This window comes from Trichophyton benhamiae (genome assembly GCF_000151125.1).
Source record: "Trichophyton benhamiae CBS 112371 chromosome Unknown Abenha-G-c-208f01.r1, whole genome shotgun sequence".
In the NCBI taxonomy this organism is placed as follows: domain Eukaryota; kingdom Fungi; phylum Ascomycota; class Eurotiomycetes; order Onygenales; family Arthrodermataceae; genus Trichophyton; species Trichophyton benhamiae.
In genome coordinates, this window is record NW_003315095.1 from 259,175 (window position 1) to 278,560 (window position 19,386).

The window sequence follows — 19,386 nt, forward strand, 5'->3', positions numbered from 1 at the left end:
TGAAGGATGCGGTGCCGCGGCTGGTGTTTCAGTGGGAGCTGCCGTTGGACTTGAGTCGGGACTGGATCTCGGATTGCAGCAGCCGCTGGTTGGCGAGGCGGGTTTGCAGTCCCTGGCCTTGGGACTCGATGTAGTTGACGTCCTCCGAGAGTGTCTAGCCGGGCAGGGTCAGTAAAAGAAAGTAGCATATTGAAATCATCTCATCACAGAGATGGGGGAAAGACTTACGTCGAGTTCGTGGGAGTACAAGGTGAGTAGGCCGTCCAGCTCATCGCACTCTTCCATTGCACGGTCAAACAGCTTGGCCAGCTGGTCCACTCGTCCGTCATGCGAGGACTGCAGTTGGCTCAGCCAGCTGCTGGCCTGCACTCGTCCTATCTCCCGCCGTATTTCGGCCTCCAGCGCCTCGATTCCCTTGTCTTTCCCCAACCTACCGTCCCATCCAAGGTCAGTTAACAGCCAGTCAAACTCCACGCCACGGCCACCAAGCACGGCCGGGTCGATCCCAAGTGCGCTGCAGCACTTCTTGGTATTGTCTTCTCGCGGTGCTTTAACAGGCTTCGTCTCCTTTCTCTTCAGAGAGGAGGAGTCTGCCGAAGTTGTAGACCTATCAAACGAGACTTCCTTGCCGGTACTGGAATCCGTGACCTGCACCTTGGGTGGCTCAGTAGTGGGAGGCTTGGTTGCTGCTGCTGCTGCTGTTGTTGTCTCTGCGTTGATTCCTCTCTGCAACGGCGCCGGGACAACGCCTGTAATTCCATCTGGTCCCTCTGACTTCTCTTTCTCTCTAGCTGCCCGTAGACGCTCAGCCGCCCCGCCAGCTCTGGGCTTGAAGGCGTTGTATGCATTCGCAGCCTTGCGCAGAACATTAGCCACGTCCTTTGCACCACCCTTGCTCTTCATCATAGGACCCAGTCCCCGTCGGTGAGTCTCGACTTCGGGCTCTGGTTCAGGCCCGGGCTCGGGGAGAGATGCGCTGCTTGCAGCTGCTGGTGGAATGTTTATCACTGGAGGCTTTGGTTGCTCCGGAGAAGACTCGGTCTTCATCAGTGGTTCACTTGGAGGCTCAGGGGTAGCGCGGCCTGCCAGTGCCTTCTCCATATCGGCGGCAAAATCGCCGTTGATTGCAGGTGGTCTTATTTTCGGTGGCTCAGGTTGTGGTACATCCTTGACTGCCGGAGGAAGCTCAACCTTGGGGGATTCCCGAGGAGGAGGCACTGCTTTATACCTATCCTCCTCGCCGTCATTGCTCTTGACGCTCCTTATGCTCTTCTGATCATAGCTAGGGGACCTGTCAAACGCTGGCCGCAACGAAGCTGGCAACGAAGATTCACTGGTCGATGGCCGTGTTTGCACAGGTTTGCTGAAAGGTGATATATCGCCACTGTCTAGGCTAGACTGATGTTGTTTGCCTTGGCCGTATGGCTGTGGCCTGTCCTCTGATTTGGGTGATGGAGCTGGCGCTGGCATGGGGGTATACACCTTATTAGGTAGCAAGCCACCGTCAGATACAGGAGATAATGGCATTGGTTTATACGTCCTATTGGGCAAAATTTGATGCTCAGAAGTAACCGGGGATGGTACAAGATTCTCAGTTGAAGGTGCATCTCCAAGCTGCCTTGACGGAGGCTCTACCGGTGGTGTTTGCAGTGGAGGTTTTGGTGGTAGGTTACTAGCAGCATTGTTATTACTACCATCACCCGGTATCCGTGGCAGTAAAGTTGTTGGGGGCGGAGCGCGTGGCATCTGGTCCTGGCTAGGTTTGTTTTGTAGAAACTGTTCTCTAGACGGCTGTTTCCGCATATCTGGAGGACCATCACGGCTAGGAGGTAGATTGGAATAGGGGGATTGGGACCGGTTTGGCCCTGTAGATGGAGACTGCGAACGGGGATTCATTCCATGCATCAACCTTGGGTCCTGTCCCCTGCTTGGAGGTTGGGACTGAGGGGAAGCCTGTGATTGTGATTGTGACTGCGGAGGAGGTTTGGAAACCAACGGCAAGCTCCCAACCAGCGCTTCTTTCTCATTCGGGTCCAGCCCAACCAGCTCCGGAACTCTCCCACCAGTATATTTCTTGTATATCTTTACGAGACTGCCGATAAAGAAGTCCCGCTCCTTGGAAGTTGCCGCAGTCCAATAATATGGCTTAGTGATCGTGACAATGAATCCCAGGTCTGCAGCCCATGACTTTTGTTGCTGTTCGATCTGACTTGATGGGGTCAAGTGGTCGTATATCTGGATGCGAGATAGATCGTCCAGCGTCCACGTCTTCCCTATCGAGAACGAGCCGTCGCTGTTCTCTCTTGACTTGTGCATTCGCACTCGGCCAGACTTCCGTACAGACACAATAATTGCTCTCGGCTTCTTGTTCTCCGGTGGGGAGGTGGTTGGAGGCGGAGCCGATGGATAGGCTGCATCTTCCGTGATACGGATATGGGTGATGTACGACTCAAGTGCTGGCCGACTGTTAGCAATCTGTTCATTCAAAATATATCACTTGCAAGAGCGTTTTTATTTTTTTTTTTTTTTCGTTTTGGACGCAAAACGGTCCCTGGCTTCTTGCGCGGCTCTTATCACGCTGCTGTTTGTATAGCTAGCCCGCCTCGGTGGTCTGGAGACAAGATATGCTTACTCGACCCATCAGCATCCTTCTTGGAGAAACAACTGTTTATTATCCTTCGCTTCTCATCCTCAAATCTTTCTGCCCTCGAAGATCCAGATGATGGGTGCATTGGTCCTGAGCCGTTACGCATCTCTCCGCCGCCGCGGCGCTCCTGGCGAGGTGATGCACCAGCCGGACGCCCTCGAGAGCGGTCGCGGGAGCTCATGTCGCCGGAGAAGGGGAAGGTGTTTGCGTCTGGGAAGGTCGTATGTGGCCGCACCGCCTGATACCAGCTACCAGGCCGTCAAGCTCTCTGCCGTGTGGTTTCTGGATTGCGATGGTCGAGTTTGTTTCGTCTTGCTGCTTCGTCTTTGCTGTTGCTTCAGGCGAAGTCGCATCGCCGTATGGTACTGTTACAACCGCAGATTTAGCGCATTCAATTGGTTAAGCTTATTTAATCAACCAATCAACGGATAGATAACTGTGGACTGTAGCCAATAGAATAAAGTAGCCGCAAGTTTACAGTACATCATACCATCATCCACTGCCTTTTTCATGAAGCCACTGAATCATAGTCCAAAGCTGAAAATATCAAGGATAAAAGGTGATGGTCAAATCTCTTTTTTCCCTTTCTATAACTGATGACCGTCCGCTGTTCTCGCTATTGGCCTCCCCTTGTCCTCTTTGCTCTCGATGATCAGAAAAGCCGCCAAAAACACACGATCCATGTCATGTCCATTTTAGGACTAGCGCGGCGTTCGTGCCTTTAAACTTTCTTCCCGCGAAAGTTTTCTTTTTTTCCTTACTTTTTTTTTTTTTTTTTCACGAATTTTCGATTTTTGTTAATTCAACGTTGAAGACGCGATTCATTTCCTTTCCTCTTTTCATTCTCGTCGCGAGGAATTGTCAGCTACACTCTAGACGATGGCTCCTGAGAAGAAGTCAAAGGCCGGAAAGGGCCAGAAGAGCCCTGCTGAGGCCCTGAAGCCAGAGGTATAGCTGTGTTCAATCTGATATCACCTGCTGTCCAGTTAGCTAACTGTTTGATAAATCGTAGACAAAGGTCGCTTCTGCCTCGCCAGCGCTTCTTGCGTCCATTACGCAGTTTTTAGGAGACCATGGATACGTTAAAACGAAAGCTGCTTTTCTCGAAGAGCAGAAAGGAAACGCACAGGCCGCAAAAGCCATGCGACAATCTCACACGAGCACGGAGGGGATCCCTTCGCTAAATGTCATTTATGAGCTTTGGGAGGCTCAGAATGCCGGAAAAGACGCCGATTTCAATGGCGATGAGAACTCGGACTCAGATTCAAGTGACGCGAGCTCGGATGTCTCAATGGAGGACGCGGGCAGCAGCTCGTCCGAGAGCGAGGACAGCTCCGACGACGACAGCAGCGACGATGATGGAAAAGGAGAAGCCTCCAAACCGGCTCCGACAGTCAGAGAGAATCAATCTCTCAAACGCAAACTGGAATCAGACTCATCCTCCTCTGATTCTGACTCCGACTCCGACTCTGAATCGGATTCCGACTCAGACGGCGCTCCCAGCGCGAAGAAAGCAAAGCTGGAGCTAGTTGCAAAGAAATCAGCAGAACCTGATTCTGACTCCTCCGAAGATTCTAGCTCCGACTCGGACTCAGACTCGGACTCTGATAGCGAAGAAACGAGTGACAAGAAGGCAGATTCGGGCTCTGATTCAAGTTCGGATGCGGATTCAGACTCAGACTCCTCCGACTCGTCTGACACCGATTCAGACTCCGATTCAGACTCTATTTCCAATGCGGCAACGAAGAAAGAAGCATCAACCCTAAAGAAGGCTATCAAAACTCCGCTCCCTGAATCAGATAACGACAGCTCCTCTTCCGACTCCGACTCTGACTCGTCAGACAGTGATGATGATGATAACATTGCCGAATCTTCTGCGGCCGATGACGGAAAGAATTCTTCAGACAGCAGTGCTACTCTGGCAGCAACATCCGGTCAAAGTGATTCTGACTTCAAGCCAAAGCCCGCTCCCAAAACAGTTCGCAAACACGTAGGAGCCAGGCCAACCCCCTTGGCTGCCGCCAGCGAATTGCCTCACAACCACCCATCTAACGCATACGTTCCATATGCATATGCTGAGCGTGCTCACCGTGATCTGTCAGTCACCCGCGGCAAAGGATTTACCAAAGAGAAGAACAAGAAGAAGCGTGGCTCTTATCGTGGTGGACCAATTGACATCGGCCCAGGCAAAAGCTTCAAGTTTGAAGACTGACCAAAACCGGATCTCAGCCTGTGTATCCCTTTAACCCAGGAGGCTTACTTTACCCACCTCTTTTCCCTCTCGTATGTTTGGAGTCTATGTAGCAAGGCGTTGTTGCGTTCAGGGTCCATAATTTCTGGGCTGTTATTTTTCAAGTTCATACATGCCATGTAGCTGGCTAGAATTGTCGAACGAAGCCTCGTCCGCGAGTGTACTTCAACTCAAATAAGCAACACTAAGGCAAAAAGAATCAAAAAAGTTATATGAATAATTCAGTAATTTCAATGACGGAAGAAGGCCCTTTTATAATCCCATACATAACTTTTTAACCAAGATCAAACATCTATAAAAATTTTAGTATCCTCTTTTTCCCCGTCTTTTCTATGCCCACAATATATACTTATCATCTCCATCTTTCCTCTGGTTTGATGTTTCTATTGACTGAAGGTTGGAACCACCGTTGATCCCAACCAGGAATGTTATCATCATGATGCGTAACAATTGACGAGCTCCAGAATGGTTTTTGAACGAAGAGCCGAATACCTCTCCCGTTATCCTCAGGAAACGGACGTTCGTAGCAAGAGAGGTCAGCCGGTTGGTGTCCAGGAGAAGCCTTAGCATCTAGTCGCAAACTGAGATTTAACGAAGACCAATTCAATCCGCTCTTGTTATCGCCAGATGCGCATAGATCGTCTGTCCCGACCATGTCCAACCTCATTACAGTGTTCACCAGGCCAACGTATAACGTTGACGATGTAGGTGATGGGAGAGACATGGTGTATACCGGGCCTCGGTACCGGGGTTTAAGGGTTCGTTGCAACCTAGTGTTATTGCGATTTTCTGATTGCCTGTCACTAAGGAATATCGATATGTCCTTGGGAGGGCCTGGAGGCAGATTCAGCTGAAGGCCGCGCACAATTGAATTAGAGCTCCTTCGTCGGTGATTCGACTTGGGTATTGACGGAGATATGTTGTTTGAATCTAGATGGTGCCGCCCAGTAACTCTTAGGTCAAATAACTTGAGAAGGCCATGTGCACCACTACCAACCATCAACCGTTCATGGCCGATTGGAAGAAGGGAATATACTGGGCTGTCGTCTACCGTATCACCATAAACTGCAACACACGGCCGTGGAGATCGTAGATCATGAAGCCTACAACAGCCATTAGCTATACAGAAATAGTAATAATAAAAACCGCCAAGAGGATTTAATTACCTTATTTTACTATCTTCCCAGCCCGACAGAAAAAGGTCCTGAGAGCTCGTTTCTTTCATAGAGCTTAACGCCGGTAACGGTGCCATCGCAGTAACTCGTGGCTTTCTTTCTGCCTCATCATCTTCAATTCGAATAGTGCATTCTGTTTTCACGTCTGTCTCATTGAAGCTGAAGACCTCAATCTTAGAAGACTCCCCGTCTGCCCCAACGACAATTTTGCGATTTGAGAGAAGCTTTGAGCATCTATTCCTTGAAGCGCCATGTAAATGAGCTTTCAAGCTGACGAAGGGTTGGACGCTATAAGTATCTGAGTCAAGCTTGTAAAATGCTATCTCGCCTCGGTCTAGAGACGCAGCCAGGACCCTCTCAGTTCCGACACTGAGGTCTGTATAGTCTAGCTTGTGGCGTTGGGTATCAAAGAATGCTCTGTGGGTAGCAGAGCCCTGACTAGGCGAAATCGAAAGGCGAGTGAGCTCGCCGTTTCGACGGCCAACGATGAGATCCTCGGCGTCAAGAGAGTCAGCGGATGAGCTATCATCACCAAGCAGGTGCAGGCCAGCCACATCATCCCAGCTATTCACGCTGGGTAAATCGTTGAATACAACCCATTTAGCGCCGTCATAAGTGTCTTGTTGACAGCCACTGGCTTCTCCAGCACGATCGTGACCGTTCAGGTCCTTGATACGAAGCACCACGTCTGCTCCAGCACCCCATGCCAACACCTCTTTTCTCGCAAACCAGTGGTTACCATACCATGATTCATAGCTATCAATCACCGGCCGATATCCCAGGGTCGGTTTATCCCTTCGGGTCGTCTTGGGCTTCCCGATCCTAGCTGCATTGGACGGCGGCTCGACATACCGAGCGGTCACTGCACGACAGCGAAAGGCGTGAGAACGCAGAGTGAGTGCGTGAGCTGCATCTCTCCAGAGCGGCGGGGCGACGGCAGTGGGATACTGGCCCTGGACGAAGGCCTGGAAGATGCGATAGTTGTCTGCGGCGACTATGGTGTAGAGGCGACGGCAGGTTTGCGCCAGGCGCAGCAGGCAGCTTGCGGTTGGGAGAAAGGCAGCGATAGAGTAGATGAGCTCGGGTGGGAGACGTAGTAGCATCAGATAGGGACTTGGTTCTGTTCTTCTTCTTTGTTATGCTGGACAACCTGTGCTGTGACTCTTGTTGGTGTTGTCAAAGTGGATGTTTCGGAGTCATAACTAGATTTTTACAGCAAGTCGTCTGCGCTAACTAACTAACCAGCTCCTAACTGGTCAACTACACCGTAATAACAGTAATAACAGGAAGGATGGAGGATTTGATGCAGGGCGCGATTTTTTCACAAGGAGCACGTATCTGACCTCTACGGAGTGTATTTTGCACGTAACTTGCAGGAGAGCTCGAACTGCTTATAACCTCTTTGTTAACTAACTATCATGCTTGCAGAGCTGGCTACACATGGCAGCAAGGCCCAAAGAATCATCATAAGCCCAGGCCGCACTCGTCGTCTACTTCGTTGTCGTTGTCGTCTGCTTCGTAGGCATCATCCTGGGGTTCTGCACTGCCAGACATCGCGACAGCAAGCTGCAATCCTTCCAGGACAATTTGAACACCAGCCGGGATGGGAGGCCAGTAGTCACATCCCATAACTAGACTCACAAACTCACCAGTTCCATCTTCAAGGTATCAAATTGGCGTTCGGCAAGCTCTCCCTTTATATAGTAGCAATCTTGGCTTGCAAATGTTGTTTAACGTCAATAGTGCTACCAATCTCGAAGTTCGACCACTGAAATGTGCAAATTAACCGGAGATATCGCGGCGGAATCCTTTGTGCATACTCGAAGCGGCCGCAAGTTACCAAAGGTAGGATAAGCATAACAGTAGAGCTGGTATGGTCCTCGCTGGTTTCGAGATGTTTAAGAGAAAAGTAAGCCTTGCCCTGGTAGGCATGGGCGTGAGGTGCTAGGCAGAAAAGGTTCTTTGGAATCTCGGTGGTAGCTTGGATGGCGCTGAGCCATCGGACTCGCTCCACTGGGCCTCAGCCCTAGAGGTTGGGATCTGAAAGGCTGAGATCTCGTTTCTGCAGTTTGCAGACCTCGCATGGCACAAGGGGGGGATAATGTATGCGAATCTGACTGGCTCTCCGGATTTTATAATGACATATCGTCTTCAGTCTCGTTAGCGGCCGGCCATATAACTACAGGAATACTTTCTCATAGCCGGAATGAGCAAACTCACCAAAGCTGCTTTGGCTTTGTACCCGATCTCTCGTATCCCGTCGCTGTCGCGTCCGTGATTTCCCTAAGGCTATATATTATAATCATTATATTCTCAGCGGAATAATATTGCGATCACCTAGCAGATACACCAGCGAGGGGAATCGAGAGTGGAGGAGAAGAGGAAATGATAGGAAAGGCCATCGATTTATATACGCCAGTTGACTATAGGACTTGGATGTGACATCACCAGGGTGACTAACTAAATAATTAACTAGGCACCTCTGTAGTGAAGTAACCTCCTGGCGTGAAGATATTGAACTCTCTATAAAAAGAGCCTGGGATATCAGATATTCATAGTGCAGGCCTGGTCCAGTATTCCATAACATTTGACCCGTAGTTAATTGACTACAAGCGTTAAGAGTTAACAAATGTTTCTATCAAACAAGGGCTTAACATAGAGCATGTCTTGATTTGACCAGGTCTTCGTCGAAGCCTGGATAAGCCCTGTCCTTGTTCCAGGTCCTGCATCCCTAAGTCAAGCATTCAGGGCCTTTCAGCAGTGCACGCTTCTGTCTTGTCCCTAGTCCAAATGGCCACCACGCTGTGGACTTCGCAGGTCACTCGGGGTAGTTAACGAAACAGTTCCCATAGCGTACAGGGGCTTGACATGATATTGACAAACAGGAGCGCAACAGTATGCTAGCTGCTTCCAAGAGCTCTGGTATGGCTAGCTAGGCATGCATGAGAGTGCATCACGCTAATCAACAGTGGTTGGGATGGTATAAAAGTTGGATTTTCTCTTCGGCAAGCAAGCACCGTTGATATCAGGTTTGGCAAAGACAGACTCCGGCATAGGGATATCCATCGAATGTCCAACTGTCAAAAAGGAACCCGAGACAAGGTACGGGCCATGCAGGTAGGAGTAGAGGTACCATGAAAGAACCAGTTAAATAGCCGTTTCCAGCTTCCCGGGCTAGTTAGCGGACCAGGGTTTAACAAGTTATCGAGCAAGTGGAGGAATCAAGGGCAGGGCGCGCAGATGCGACTTGCAACAAGAAAAAAGGGGGTATTTTTGGATGAGCGAGACCGCGAGGAACAGTCTACACCTGGGATAAGACGAGATGGCTGAGAAAGATGAAGAGAAGAACGATGCCGCAGTTTAACACTTGAATAATAAAATATTAGGCTCAACGGCAGAGTTAACGAGTTAACTAACTAGCGGACTATGTGGCGGCCCCAGATTAACCCCCAGGTTATCACGCCAACCATATTACCCACACTATACGACGCTGCTCCCTGGGCCCTTCCAGCTAACTAACTGACGAGCTTGCATGGAGTTGCGCTGGGTAAGATAGCTCGCTGCGTCCTTTGTTCCATATATAGTGATTAGGACGGGCGCCTTCTTCTCTTCCCTGCGGACATGAGGGCATCTACACTCCCAAAGCAGGAGCAGACACAGATACCATGGCCATCCTCTCTTCCGGACTGTTCCAAGCAACAGCTGCGGCGCTGCTGCTGGCGCTAGGAGTCTACAAGTTCATCATATACCCGGCCTTCCTTTCACCTCTGGCCAAGATCCCAAATGCACACTTTACCTCCCCGCTCTCCCCCCTATGGATCCTGTGGCGGAGATTTCGAATGGCCGGCAACAGGACGATCCATGCCGCTCATATGAAGCATGGACCCATTGTCCGCCTGGGGCCGTCAGAAGTATCCATAAACTGCTATGAAGGTGGACTTCGAACGGTGTACACGGGTGGATATGAGAAGCATGAATGGTATCCGCGGCTCTTTGGATCTTTCGGGTGAGTACCAGTCAAGGGTGACTCTATATATATGCTCTTTATTTACCCAGCACTAAGCGGTCATCTATAGAACTATTAGTATGTTTTCGATGGTCGGGAGCAAGGAGCACTCGGTCAGAAAGCGGATGCTTGCAAATATATACTCCAAGTCCTACCTGCAGGCATCGCCCCAGCTCAAGGCAGTCACCGAAGCTATCCTCTTCGATCGACTATTCCCAGTCCTCGAGGAATATGCCAACTCAGAGTCCTCTGTTGAGGTCCACGAACTGAACAATGCCATAGCTTTGGACTTCATTACTGCATATATCTTTGGCTTGCCGGCTGCGTCGAATTTTATACAAAACCCATCACTAAGGAAGGAATGGTTCTCTATATATCACAGTCGCAAAGAGTTTGAATTTTACATCCAAGAAACCCCGGAGCTACTTTCCTGGTCTCATAAGCTGGGATTTCCCCTGATCCCTAAATGGTGTGATGACGCAAATGCATTCATGGAAAAATGGGGGCTAGATACTTGCGACAAGGCAGAAGAAAACATCTCTTCGTCAGATCCCATTGCCGAACCAGTTGTATATAGACAGCTGAAACAAGCGCTTCAAAGACACTTTGCTGCCAATCTTGACCCTCGACTCGAGGCTAAGGATGTCGCTCAGAAGATACGGCTTGAAGTTGCCTGTGAGACATTCGACCATCTAACCGCAGGACACGAAACTAGTGCTATAACCCTTACATATCTGTTCTGGGAGCTTTCGAAAAACCCGGATATCCAGGAGAAGCTAAGAAGGGAGCTGAAAACCCTCGATCCCAACGTTATTCCTTTGAGTCACAGTGGTAGCTCAAAACTGTCCTCTCACAAGTCAATTGATGCTCTGCCCCTTCTGGACGCAATCGTCATGGAGACTTTGCGACTCCATCCACCCATCCCAGGAATTCAGCCCCGATTGACTCCTGCAGACGCTTCTTTGGCTGGATACCATAATTTACCGCCGAACACGCGAGTTAATGCTCAGGCATACTCTCTTCACAAAAACGAAGACGTCTTTCCAAATGCCGATAGCTGGCTGCCAGATAGGTGGCTTGCCCCTGCTGGCTCTCCACAACTAGATGAAATGAAACGTTGGTTCTGGGCCTTCGGTAGCGGAGGCCGGATGTGTATTGGAAGCCATTTTGCCTTACAAGGTATAGTTATCCTGCATTTCATCACCATGAGCGATGAGGCTTTGCTAACCTGACCTGACTGTAGAAATCAAATTGGTCGTTGCTGCACTCTATACAAACTACACAACTCGTATTGTGGAGGACGAGGGTATGGAGCCAATTGATGCATATACCACTCGTCCAACGGGAAACAAACTAACCCTTATCTTTGGCCGGGCACGAGGAGATAGTTTAAAGAGCGTATAGTAGATCTAGTGTCTTTCACCCTCAATTTGGTTACATCGTAAGCGTTAATAACCACTCCAAGAAGACAAATCCGGTATTCATGATAAAAAGCTTCCATATAGGTCTATTATACAGCGGTAATAAATACATCGTTTCTTGGAAGGGGAAAAAAATACTAACACAATTCCATTGTTAAGCCCCAAACTCCATACCAACGCAAAGGTTGGTTTTGTACCTCCCAAGAAACTTTCATCCGGTCAATCGTACATCTGTCAACCGTATACATAGGTGGAAAGGCTGGCGTGGTGTCTCCGGTAATGCGTGTGTACCAAAGAGCGGATTGCGCAATGCGAGCAAAATAACCAATGCAACAAATGAGGGAAACAGTTTATTTCTCCTTCCTTCGGGGTGAGATCATGCGGAACATTCGAGCAAGATGGTAGTTGACGGTATTCTTTCTTTTGACTTTCGTAGGCTGTATAGAAGAAGCGGAATGGTTAGCAACCGGTTTCAATTTGATAGAGAACACGGTTTATCTCTTTCCATATTATCAGGCCGGGAAAAAAACATACATGTGAGTCTGTGCATAATCGTAATTGCTGTTCCAGTGCTAAGCATCCTTGGACACTATATCCCGTAGCTCCCCAGCAGTCTAAAATGATGAAACTGATGTTAGCTACTGTTCTTGCATTTCCACAACCCCAGGTACTTCTTGAACCACCAATTGATCAATGGAAGGAACTTACTGAGGACAGCAGTCATAGCAGCAAGGCATGGGTTCTGGTCATATTTCATGGGACTCTTGATCTTCAATCGTGGTAGGGACTGGAGTCGGATTGTCCCTGCAGTTGCCGCTGACTTGGGAGGCATGGTGACGGTGTGCGTGAACGGAAAATATAGGACGGGAATTTCCCGGTAAACGTGCCTATTGCACTCACGGTCTGCTCGATCTGCGGGCTGCTTCGCCTGGTTCTTTTGTTAATAGTGGTCGAATTGCATCGAAATCACTTTTTCGTTCTTTTCTCCAACTGCCTCTTTGATGCCAAGAACTTTTATTTTTAGCTAAGCCAGAGATATGATTACTAAGCTAGTCAGAGTCGCTGGAGACTTTGGAAGACAACGGGACGACAATGATAGCTTGACGAGAAACGAAGTAGATCAGGTTCGGTTGTTAGTGATGGATTGTCTTGAGGAGAGATGAACTGCTATAGGGTCGCTGGACGGAAAATACAGAGCTCCTTGCCTGGTTGGGGTACTTCGACCTCATTGCTACTGTCTCCCACTGCGCGGCCGTTCTCATACCATCAAAGGCTCTATGACCAAAAGCCACACCCGCAGGATGGAGCGAATAAGGAGCTTGAAAGTGATAGCGATGGTGCCATGTCGAGGAGACTGGCCGAGATGACCGAAGAAGCCATAACGCAGGGTGGCAGTTCCACGCGGAAGAACATCCAGCAAGAGACCGGGTTCTCAGAGGAGCTGAAGCAAAGACTCCAAGAAAGAATCGCCGAGACTGCTTTCAAAAACGAAAATGCAGCTGCAATTTCTTATGCGAACCTGCCGGTAAGCAGTTTATTCTTTTGTCTTCCTGGAATGCTTGCTCTGAAGCTGATTGGATTTTACGTTTATAGCAAAGTGCAGGGAAAGGAACGCGGGATATAGCCGGTGCTCCTCCGTGGACAGGCAACGAGAGCATCCATGATGCTACACTTCGCATGCTGACCGATGCGAGCAAACCTATGCGTGTACCCTTTCGGCCTCCGCAGCCGGGAGGGCCGGTGCCCACGGCTCCCAAGCCTAAACGGAGCGTGTCATCTGGCGAGAGGTTAGCGGCTGCCCGCGAGCGGACAACGGAATACACATTAAAGCAGGATTCAAGTATCTCCAAAGAAGAACGAGAATCATTCCGCAAGGAACTACAAGATCGTTTCGGTCCCGCTGTACATTCTTTCCCCGTAAGCATTCAGGGCCTTAGCTCTTTGGCAAACGAACGGATAGAAGATGCAATGGCGCGCGGCCAGTTTAATAATATCCCTCGTGGAAAGGGGAAAAATACCAAACGAGATCCCACTGCTGATAGCCCATACATCGATACCACTGAATTCGCGATGAATCGAATCTTACAAAAACAAGAGACTACGCCTGAATGGATACAAAAACAACATTCAATGCAGTCAGAAGTCAAGCAATTTCGAAACCAGCTAAGAGAGAACTGGAGAAACCATGCTGTACTAATGATCCGAAGCAAAGGTGGAACGTTAGATGAGCAAATTAGACGGGCACGCAGCTATGCTGCTGCAGAATCCAAGCATAATAAGTTATTACAGGCTCGTGTACAGCCGGCTGGACCTGTTGATGATGCCAATACAGCTTCATCTGGGACTTCCGAAATTCTGGAAGACCTCCCTTGCTTGCGAGATCCGCAATACATGTCGACGGAGCGGGAATACCACGAATTGAAAATAAAGCGGCTCAATGAATCTATAAGATCCTATAACCTACAGGCTCCTCAGGTCTCTCAAAGGCCATATCTCAACCTACAGCGAGAGCTGGATTCTTGTTACGCTGATGTCGCCATCAGTCTTCCCGATGAGATAAGAGAGCGAGCAACCAGAGGATCAGCGAAGCCGGGGTCTTCCGCTAGTCATCAAACCGGATTAGGAGGCTTTTCTTCGTTTTCTGCATCTGCCCATGAATCTCGTATTTACGATGAGGACAGTTCAAAGGGTTACGGATTCAAGCAAATGTGGCGGGACCTATGGAATTGAACAACTGATAATAGAGATATTATTCCTAAGGGTATGATCCTCAATCATTCGACAGTGTCTGTGCCCCTTCAGACAAAGGCTGGGTAGCTTCTTGTATATTCAGGTCACCATCTCCAAGATACGGACAACTAATCGATCCTGGACAAATTAATAAGAAGCAGCACTGTGGTTATGGCTTCAAAAAAGGCACAGAGGTTGACTATAAAAACCCAGGGCCCAAATGCTTCCGGGCGAGACTTCTCCCTTCCATCCTCTAGACTCCCTTCTATCTCCAAGCTCTTTTCCTGCCAGAGTGCCATCTCGTCGGCCTGTTTAGGACGGGACTCTCTACAGTATTGATAAATGTTGCTATAGCATGTCACGGCTGCGAATATCGTACTCAACAGCTGGATCACGACTAGGTAGGAAAGGGTTTCAGCCGGTGCAAAGAGCATATTCATGGTATGTGGTTTCCCAGGTGAGAATATGCCCGCATGGAACATGTAGCTGAATATAAGATAAGGCTTGCTGTATATTCCCAGAAGACAGAGCTGGTGTAGGCATTCAGCGCTCGTTTCCAGCGAATCTCTGGCACTGCGCCGACATTTGAAGTAAACAGTGTCGAGAAGGTCGAAGATCTTGGGGGCGCAAGCCAGTAGGATCGTAACCACGGCATACACAGTGATAGTGCCCGAGACAATAGAACTAGAAAGCATGGTCATCTCCGCCGCCGCCGTTTTTGTCATCGGCTCTTGTGGTGTAGAGCGTCGGGATAGGTGTGAAGGCGCTGCAGCGCCTGCCGCGGTCTCTGCGCCGACAGCGCCGTTGGTGAACATGGCAAAGAGAGGTATAACAAACGGCCGCCACGGGAATTTGGGGTAGTCGTTTTTCGGCCAGCCTGCCTGGGCCATGTCTGAGTCTCCAAAGGGGAGCCGGGAGATTATCTCGAGGTTGCCGACCCAGATCTCGTTGACAGCGTTGCCCGGCTCGTAGAAGTTGGGCGACTTGACACCACTAACAGCGGATATTTTGTTGCCCATAGAGGACTATTTCGACTCTTTTCGACTTCTCCTGGCTCTTTTTCCCTGGCTAAGAGTGCTGCCGCGAGAGATTAACGGAGTCTTTCAGCAGCCCTGGCTCTGTCTGCGTCATGCCGTGTAGTTTGTTTGCTACTTCGGCACGGCGAGATATCAAATTTCGCCCTCGCTCCCGCCTGGAAGTCGCAACCTCGACAAAACAACGTCACAGTCACTTAAACTCGCCTCCATCCATGGTTCGAGGTAGTATAGTTCTACCATGAACTGTAACATTGAGCTACCAGAGTCAAGCTGATATGGCGGGGGACTTTTCCTGGTTTATGCTTAACAGCTGTTTTGATAAGTGGTCACAGGGAGCACCGCTTCTCCAGTTCCCTTTTAGCCATTTGATCAGGGGGATATCAATAGTGCTTAACACTGCGAGACATGACCAGTGTCTGTGTAATGCTGCCTTTCCACGGCTCCGTCAGGCAAAGGCGAGTCATCAGAAGCAAAAGAAAATAGAGCCAACTTGGCAACTAAAACCAAAACAAGCGACGGCGAGATCAACTTCAACGACAGCATCGGTAAATATCGACTTCACACTCGGATCACAGAGAAAATATACAGAGAATACTCCGTACATAGAGTACGAAAGGAGCAAGGATGAAGCCTCCAGGCGTTTCCTTTCGGTCATCCATCAATCATCTCGCTTCGAGGACATCCAAACCGTGGCCTTACCAGCCGTCAACTTTACAGGCACCACAAGGAAGAGGCACGACAACTCCGTAAACGCTGGATTGTGATTTGCTGCCGGCCTTGCACGAAAGTGCATGAAGAAACCGAAAATGTGATGGGCGCTATCTCAGTGTGACGGGTGGCTGCTGGCCCTGCAGCTTGCATGGCTAAACGGGGCCCGGCCAACCAGGCCCGTTGAAGAGAGATCCCGTCCCTGCGAAGAATGGCGATGCATCGATCCCATTGGGCGCAATCCTGGCACTTCGTCACGGTCAATCCCAGCGGCCTGCATGATCGATGCATCCAACTGGCAGAGCTGGAGGCGCCTCTCGGGCTTTATCATCACACTTGCCCTGCTCCACACAGGACGGACGAGGGCCCTGCTCTCTCTTCTTCTTCGCTGCGATGGGCGCCTCTTGTATCGCAGCATTGCCGATCACCCCGCCCACAGCAGGTTCAAATATCTCGAAAATAAGGGAAGTGTCTTCAGAGTAAAAGAAGAAAAAGGGTGAGAGGGCAGAGAGATACCTACTAGTTATGCCCAAGATTCCCGCCGCAGGATGTTGGGTACTCGGTGTCCTGCTTATATGTCGACGTTGACAGCCTGCGGTCTCTCCTTAATCATCTGCCTGCAGCCCATTCCCATCAGAGCTGCTTCTATTTGGGGCGCCAGCATCTGGATTGACCCTGCGCCGCCCCCAGACGAAGGACCGCCAATATCTGCGTCTGCTACAAGAGATACTGCGTTGCTTTGGAGGGAGATTGTTGCCATAGTCGCCGCTTACATCGCCGTCGTGTCTCTCTTACTAGGCTGCCTATTGACAGTTGGCAGACGACTCCGTCGTGGTGCAGAAGAGTCTAACGGAACGCTGGAGATGGATCTCGTCAAACCGTCTGGTGGAATGATGGAAGACTCGCCAGCTCCGGTGGAGTACTCTACCAACAATCTGTGGCCGAGCCCAATGAGCACCAGGACCCAGAGTAATAATGCCTGGCCGAGTCCGCCCAAAAACAAAGCTCGATCCTTCAATATGCCATGGTCTTCTTCAAATCGAGCACAATCGGCAGCGTCGATAGCTGGAAGCGTCTCAACAGTTGACGAAAGCGTTGTCCAGGCCGACCGGGTGAAAGCGCAAGAAGAGATGGAAAGACTCTACGCTGCTGTGATGGAGCATGATGCAAGGAAATCTGCCATGTCTCAAGAGACGGCTACTACTAGGGGGTCCCCTCCTTCGCCTTTGAAGTCGCCTGTGCGCTTGAATCCGCCAGAGGGACCTCCAGAGTTCCGACATCTAAGGCGCCAACAACAACCGCTCTCCCCCGTATCCCCATCTTCACCCCTCTCGGCGTGCCATCTACCAACAGTGACCGAGTTTGAACCACAGCATCACTCAAGTCATCCCTTCCAGGAAGACCCAGCATCCAAAGAATCGCCTATCTCACCACGAACCGAGAGGTTCTCGAGACTCTCGCAGCTTTCTTTCCTCAGTTCCCGATCGAAGAACTCCACATCTTCGCCAAAGAAGCTGCTTGGCCGTAGCTCTATACGGGGACTTCACATTTCATCCCCCATGGGCTCACCCGAACTGAACTCTCGGGACTACCCTGATAGACAACCTCTCTCACCTCGCACTTATAATCCAGGACCTCCTCCCCTGACTCCCCATGAACAGGCAAAATTGAACTCCCCTCAGCCCAGCACGGCACCTCCCCCATCATTCCTCACTTCTCCTCCCAGCAAAGAGTCACTAGATAGCCGCAAATTCCGCCCTACTCCTCCATCATTGAACATCAATACAGCTCACAGCACACCTCCACTGCCGTTCCGCGTTGCTTACGATAGCCCCATGAGCGCCCCATCCACCAAGACCACCATCGTTGAGCGAAGGACGAGTCTTTTGCATGGACCACGGACTGGTGTTCCTCGAACGCCATACAGCCCATATATGCCCTTTACCCCCATTACCCCCCTAACTCCCAGCCATGTTGTCACCCGCCAGGAGCGGAAGCAAAGACAGAAACGGGATGGGCCTAGAGTGTTGGTGGAAGAGGACCTAGTTAAGAGTGACGAAGATATGTGGTCATAGATTAAACAACTATGATTCTTTCCTTTGTTCCATTTCTTTTATCTCCGTTTCATCTCCCTGGTATAAGGGTTGTCTATATATTCTAATCACTATTCGTTTATTCATCTATTATTTATCTATTTATTTATTTTCACCACGGAATAGCTAAATTTGGAATTCCTTGCTGAAAGTGTAATTCCTATCATTGTGCATCTACTAGTTACGTTGAAGCTCGCATAAAAATGGCTTAGATACAGAGATGCTTGCCATATATCTACATGTTGAACGTCTCAGGGCGATTGCTAGTTCGCCTCAGGTACCGTGAACACAAAATGCTGCATCCGTTGCCAGTCGATAGTCTCAACATGCTTTAGCCCTGCCTTTTCCGCCGTCTGAATCATGTCCTCAATGCTCCAGATACGAAATCTATGGGTATAATGGCAGATCTCAAGGACTGTCTTGTTGCCCTCCTTATCTACCTTTGATATTTCTGTATCGAGCCGTCCCATATGGTGACCATCCTCAACGTACTCGCGGTGGAAGATAGGTTTAAAGGACAACGAGGAACCCTTGCTATATTCGTCCATGGATTCCGTAGATTCATCGTAAGTGCTTGGAACCACACCATCTTTGTATGCTCCAGCTACCTGGAATTCGAGAAGAGAGATACAAGCTCTACCGCTCCCGGGGCGTAATAACTTGGCGATATGGTAGAAGAAGGCATGTATGTTCGCCTCACCCTCAATATAACCGATCCCCCCATCTGCACAGAGAACAAAGCTCAATTGCCCTCTGAGTTGAGAAAGGTCTGGCTGAGCGAGCATGTCGCTCGCATCGCCCACAATCCAAGTGACGCTGCCAACGTCAGAAAGCTCAGAAGCTCTGCTTTTTGCTCGCTCAACCATGGAAGAAGACTTGTCGAGCCCAATAAATCTGACATCACTCAGATCTTCGCCTGCTTTGGCTGCTTTTGACGCCATTTTGCGGAAAATACGGCCGGAGCCTGCTCCAACGTCCAAGACGATAGTGGGATCCGTAGGAGATTGCTGGGTTCGGTCGAGTCTCAGGAACATGTCCCAGTACAGTTTTCCATCATCGAATCCCTCGAACTCCATGTCTAATGCTGAATCGAGAGCCTTTGCCATGTAAACAGAGTCATAATAGCTGGTATGCGGGATATCACCCTCTGAGGTATTGTCAATTGTCATTTTGATATAAAGAAAAATCGGGCTCAATTGGACTTTCAGCCAGTTGCTAGATGCCTCCAGGCAAAGAAATGATGGAAATGGTGGTGAATAGGGCAGTTGGAGGCATTATTTGGTATACCAATTTGGCCATCTAGCCGGGTATAAGTACT

General features: G+C 49.7%; 8 protein-coding genes across 8 annotated transcripts; 4 read left to right on the plus strand and 4 right to left on the minus strand.

The window, feature by feature from the left end:
- Window positions 1-28: 28 nt before the first annotated feature.
- On the minus strand, window positions 29-3,159 carry ARB_01356 (Exocyst complex component Sec3, putative; the record flags this gene model as incomplete). Its single annotated transcript, XM_003012351.1, has 5 exons — window positions 29-154; window positions 229-2,456; window positions 2,633-2,857; window positions 2,893-3,012; window positions 3,138-3,159. The coding sequence occupies 5 exons, from the start codon at window positions 3,157-3,159 to the stop codon at window positions 29-31; spliced, it is 2,721 nt and encodes a 906-aa protein (XP_003012397.1).
- A 367-nt stretch (window positions 3,160-3,526) lies between these two features.
- On the plus strand, window positions 3,527-4,859 carry ARB_01357 (ribosome assembly and transport protein Srp40, putative; the record flags this gene model as incomplete). The annotated part of the gene is made up of 2 exons (XM_003012352.1): window positions 3,527-3,595; window positions 3,660-4,859. 2 exons carry the CDS (start codon window positions 3,527-3,529, stop codon window positions 4,857-4,859), a joined length of 1,269 nt encoding a protein of 422 aa, XP_003012398.1.
- Window positions 4,860-5,250: 391 nt separating this feature from the next.
- On the minus strand, window positions 5,251-7,176 carry ARB_01358 (F-box domain protein; the record flags this gene model as incomplete). The annotated part of the gene is made up of 2 exons (XM_003012353.1): window positions 5,251-6,001; window positions 6,065-7,176. 2 exons carry the CDS (start codon window positions 7,174-7,176, stop codon window positions 5,251-5,253), a joined length of 1,863 nt encoding a protein of 620 aa, XP_003012399.1.
- Window positions 7,177-9,738: 2,562 nt separating this feature from the next.
- On the plus strand, window positions 9,739-11,311 carry ARB_01359 (uncharacterized protein; the record flags this gene model as incomplete). Its single annotated transcript, XM_003012354.1, has 2 exons — window positions 9,739-10,079; window positions 10,150-11,311. 2 exons carry the CDS (start codon window positions 9,739-9,741, stop codon window positions 11,309-11,311), a joined length of 1,503 nt encoding a protein of 500 aa, XP_003012400.1.
- A 1,348-nt stretch (window positions 11,312-12,659) lies between these two features.
- ARB_01360 (uncharacterized protein) lies at window positions 12,660-14,230 on the plus strand (the record flags this gene model as incomplete). The annotated part of the gene is made up of 2 exons (XM_003012355.1): window positions 12,660-13,025; window positions 13,094-14,230. 2 exons carry the CDS (start codon window positions 12,660-12,662, stop codon window positions 14,228-14,230), a joined length of 1,503 nt encoding a protein of 500 aa, XP_003012401.1.
- Window positions 14,231-14,358: 128 nt separating this feature from the next.
- ARB_01361 (uncharacterized protein) lies at window positions 14,359-15,249 on the minus strand (the record flags this gene model as incomplete). Its single annotated transcript, XM_003012356.1, has 1 exon — window positions 14,359-15,249. One exon carries the CDS (start codon window positions 15,247-15,249, stop codon window positions 14,359-14,361), a length of 891 nt encoding a protein of 296 aa, XP_003012402.1.
- Window positions 15,250-16,253: 1,004 nt separating this feature from the next.
- ARB_01362 (uncharacterized protein) lies at window positions 16,254-18,050 on the plus strand (the record flags this gene model as incomplete). The annotated part of the gene is made up of 2 exons (XM_003012357.1): window positions 16,254-16,471; window positions 16,613-18,050. 2 exons carry the CDS (start codon window positions 16,254-16,256, stop codon window positions 18,048-18,050), a joined length of 1,656 nt encoding a protein of 551 aa, XP_003012403.1.
- Window positions 18,051-18,331: 281 nt separating this feature from the next.
- ARB_01363 (uncharacterized protein) lies at window positions 18,332-19,237 on the minus strand (the record flags this gene model as incomplete). Its single annotated transcript, XM_003012358.1, has 1 exon — window positions 18,332-19,237. The coding sequence occupies one exon, from the start codon at window positions 19,235-19,237 to the stop codon at window positions 18,332-18,334; it is 906 nt and encodes a 301-aa protein (XP_003012404.1).
- Window positions 19,238-19,386: the final 149 nt, after the last annotated feature.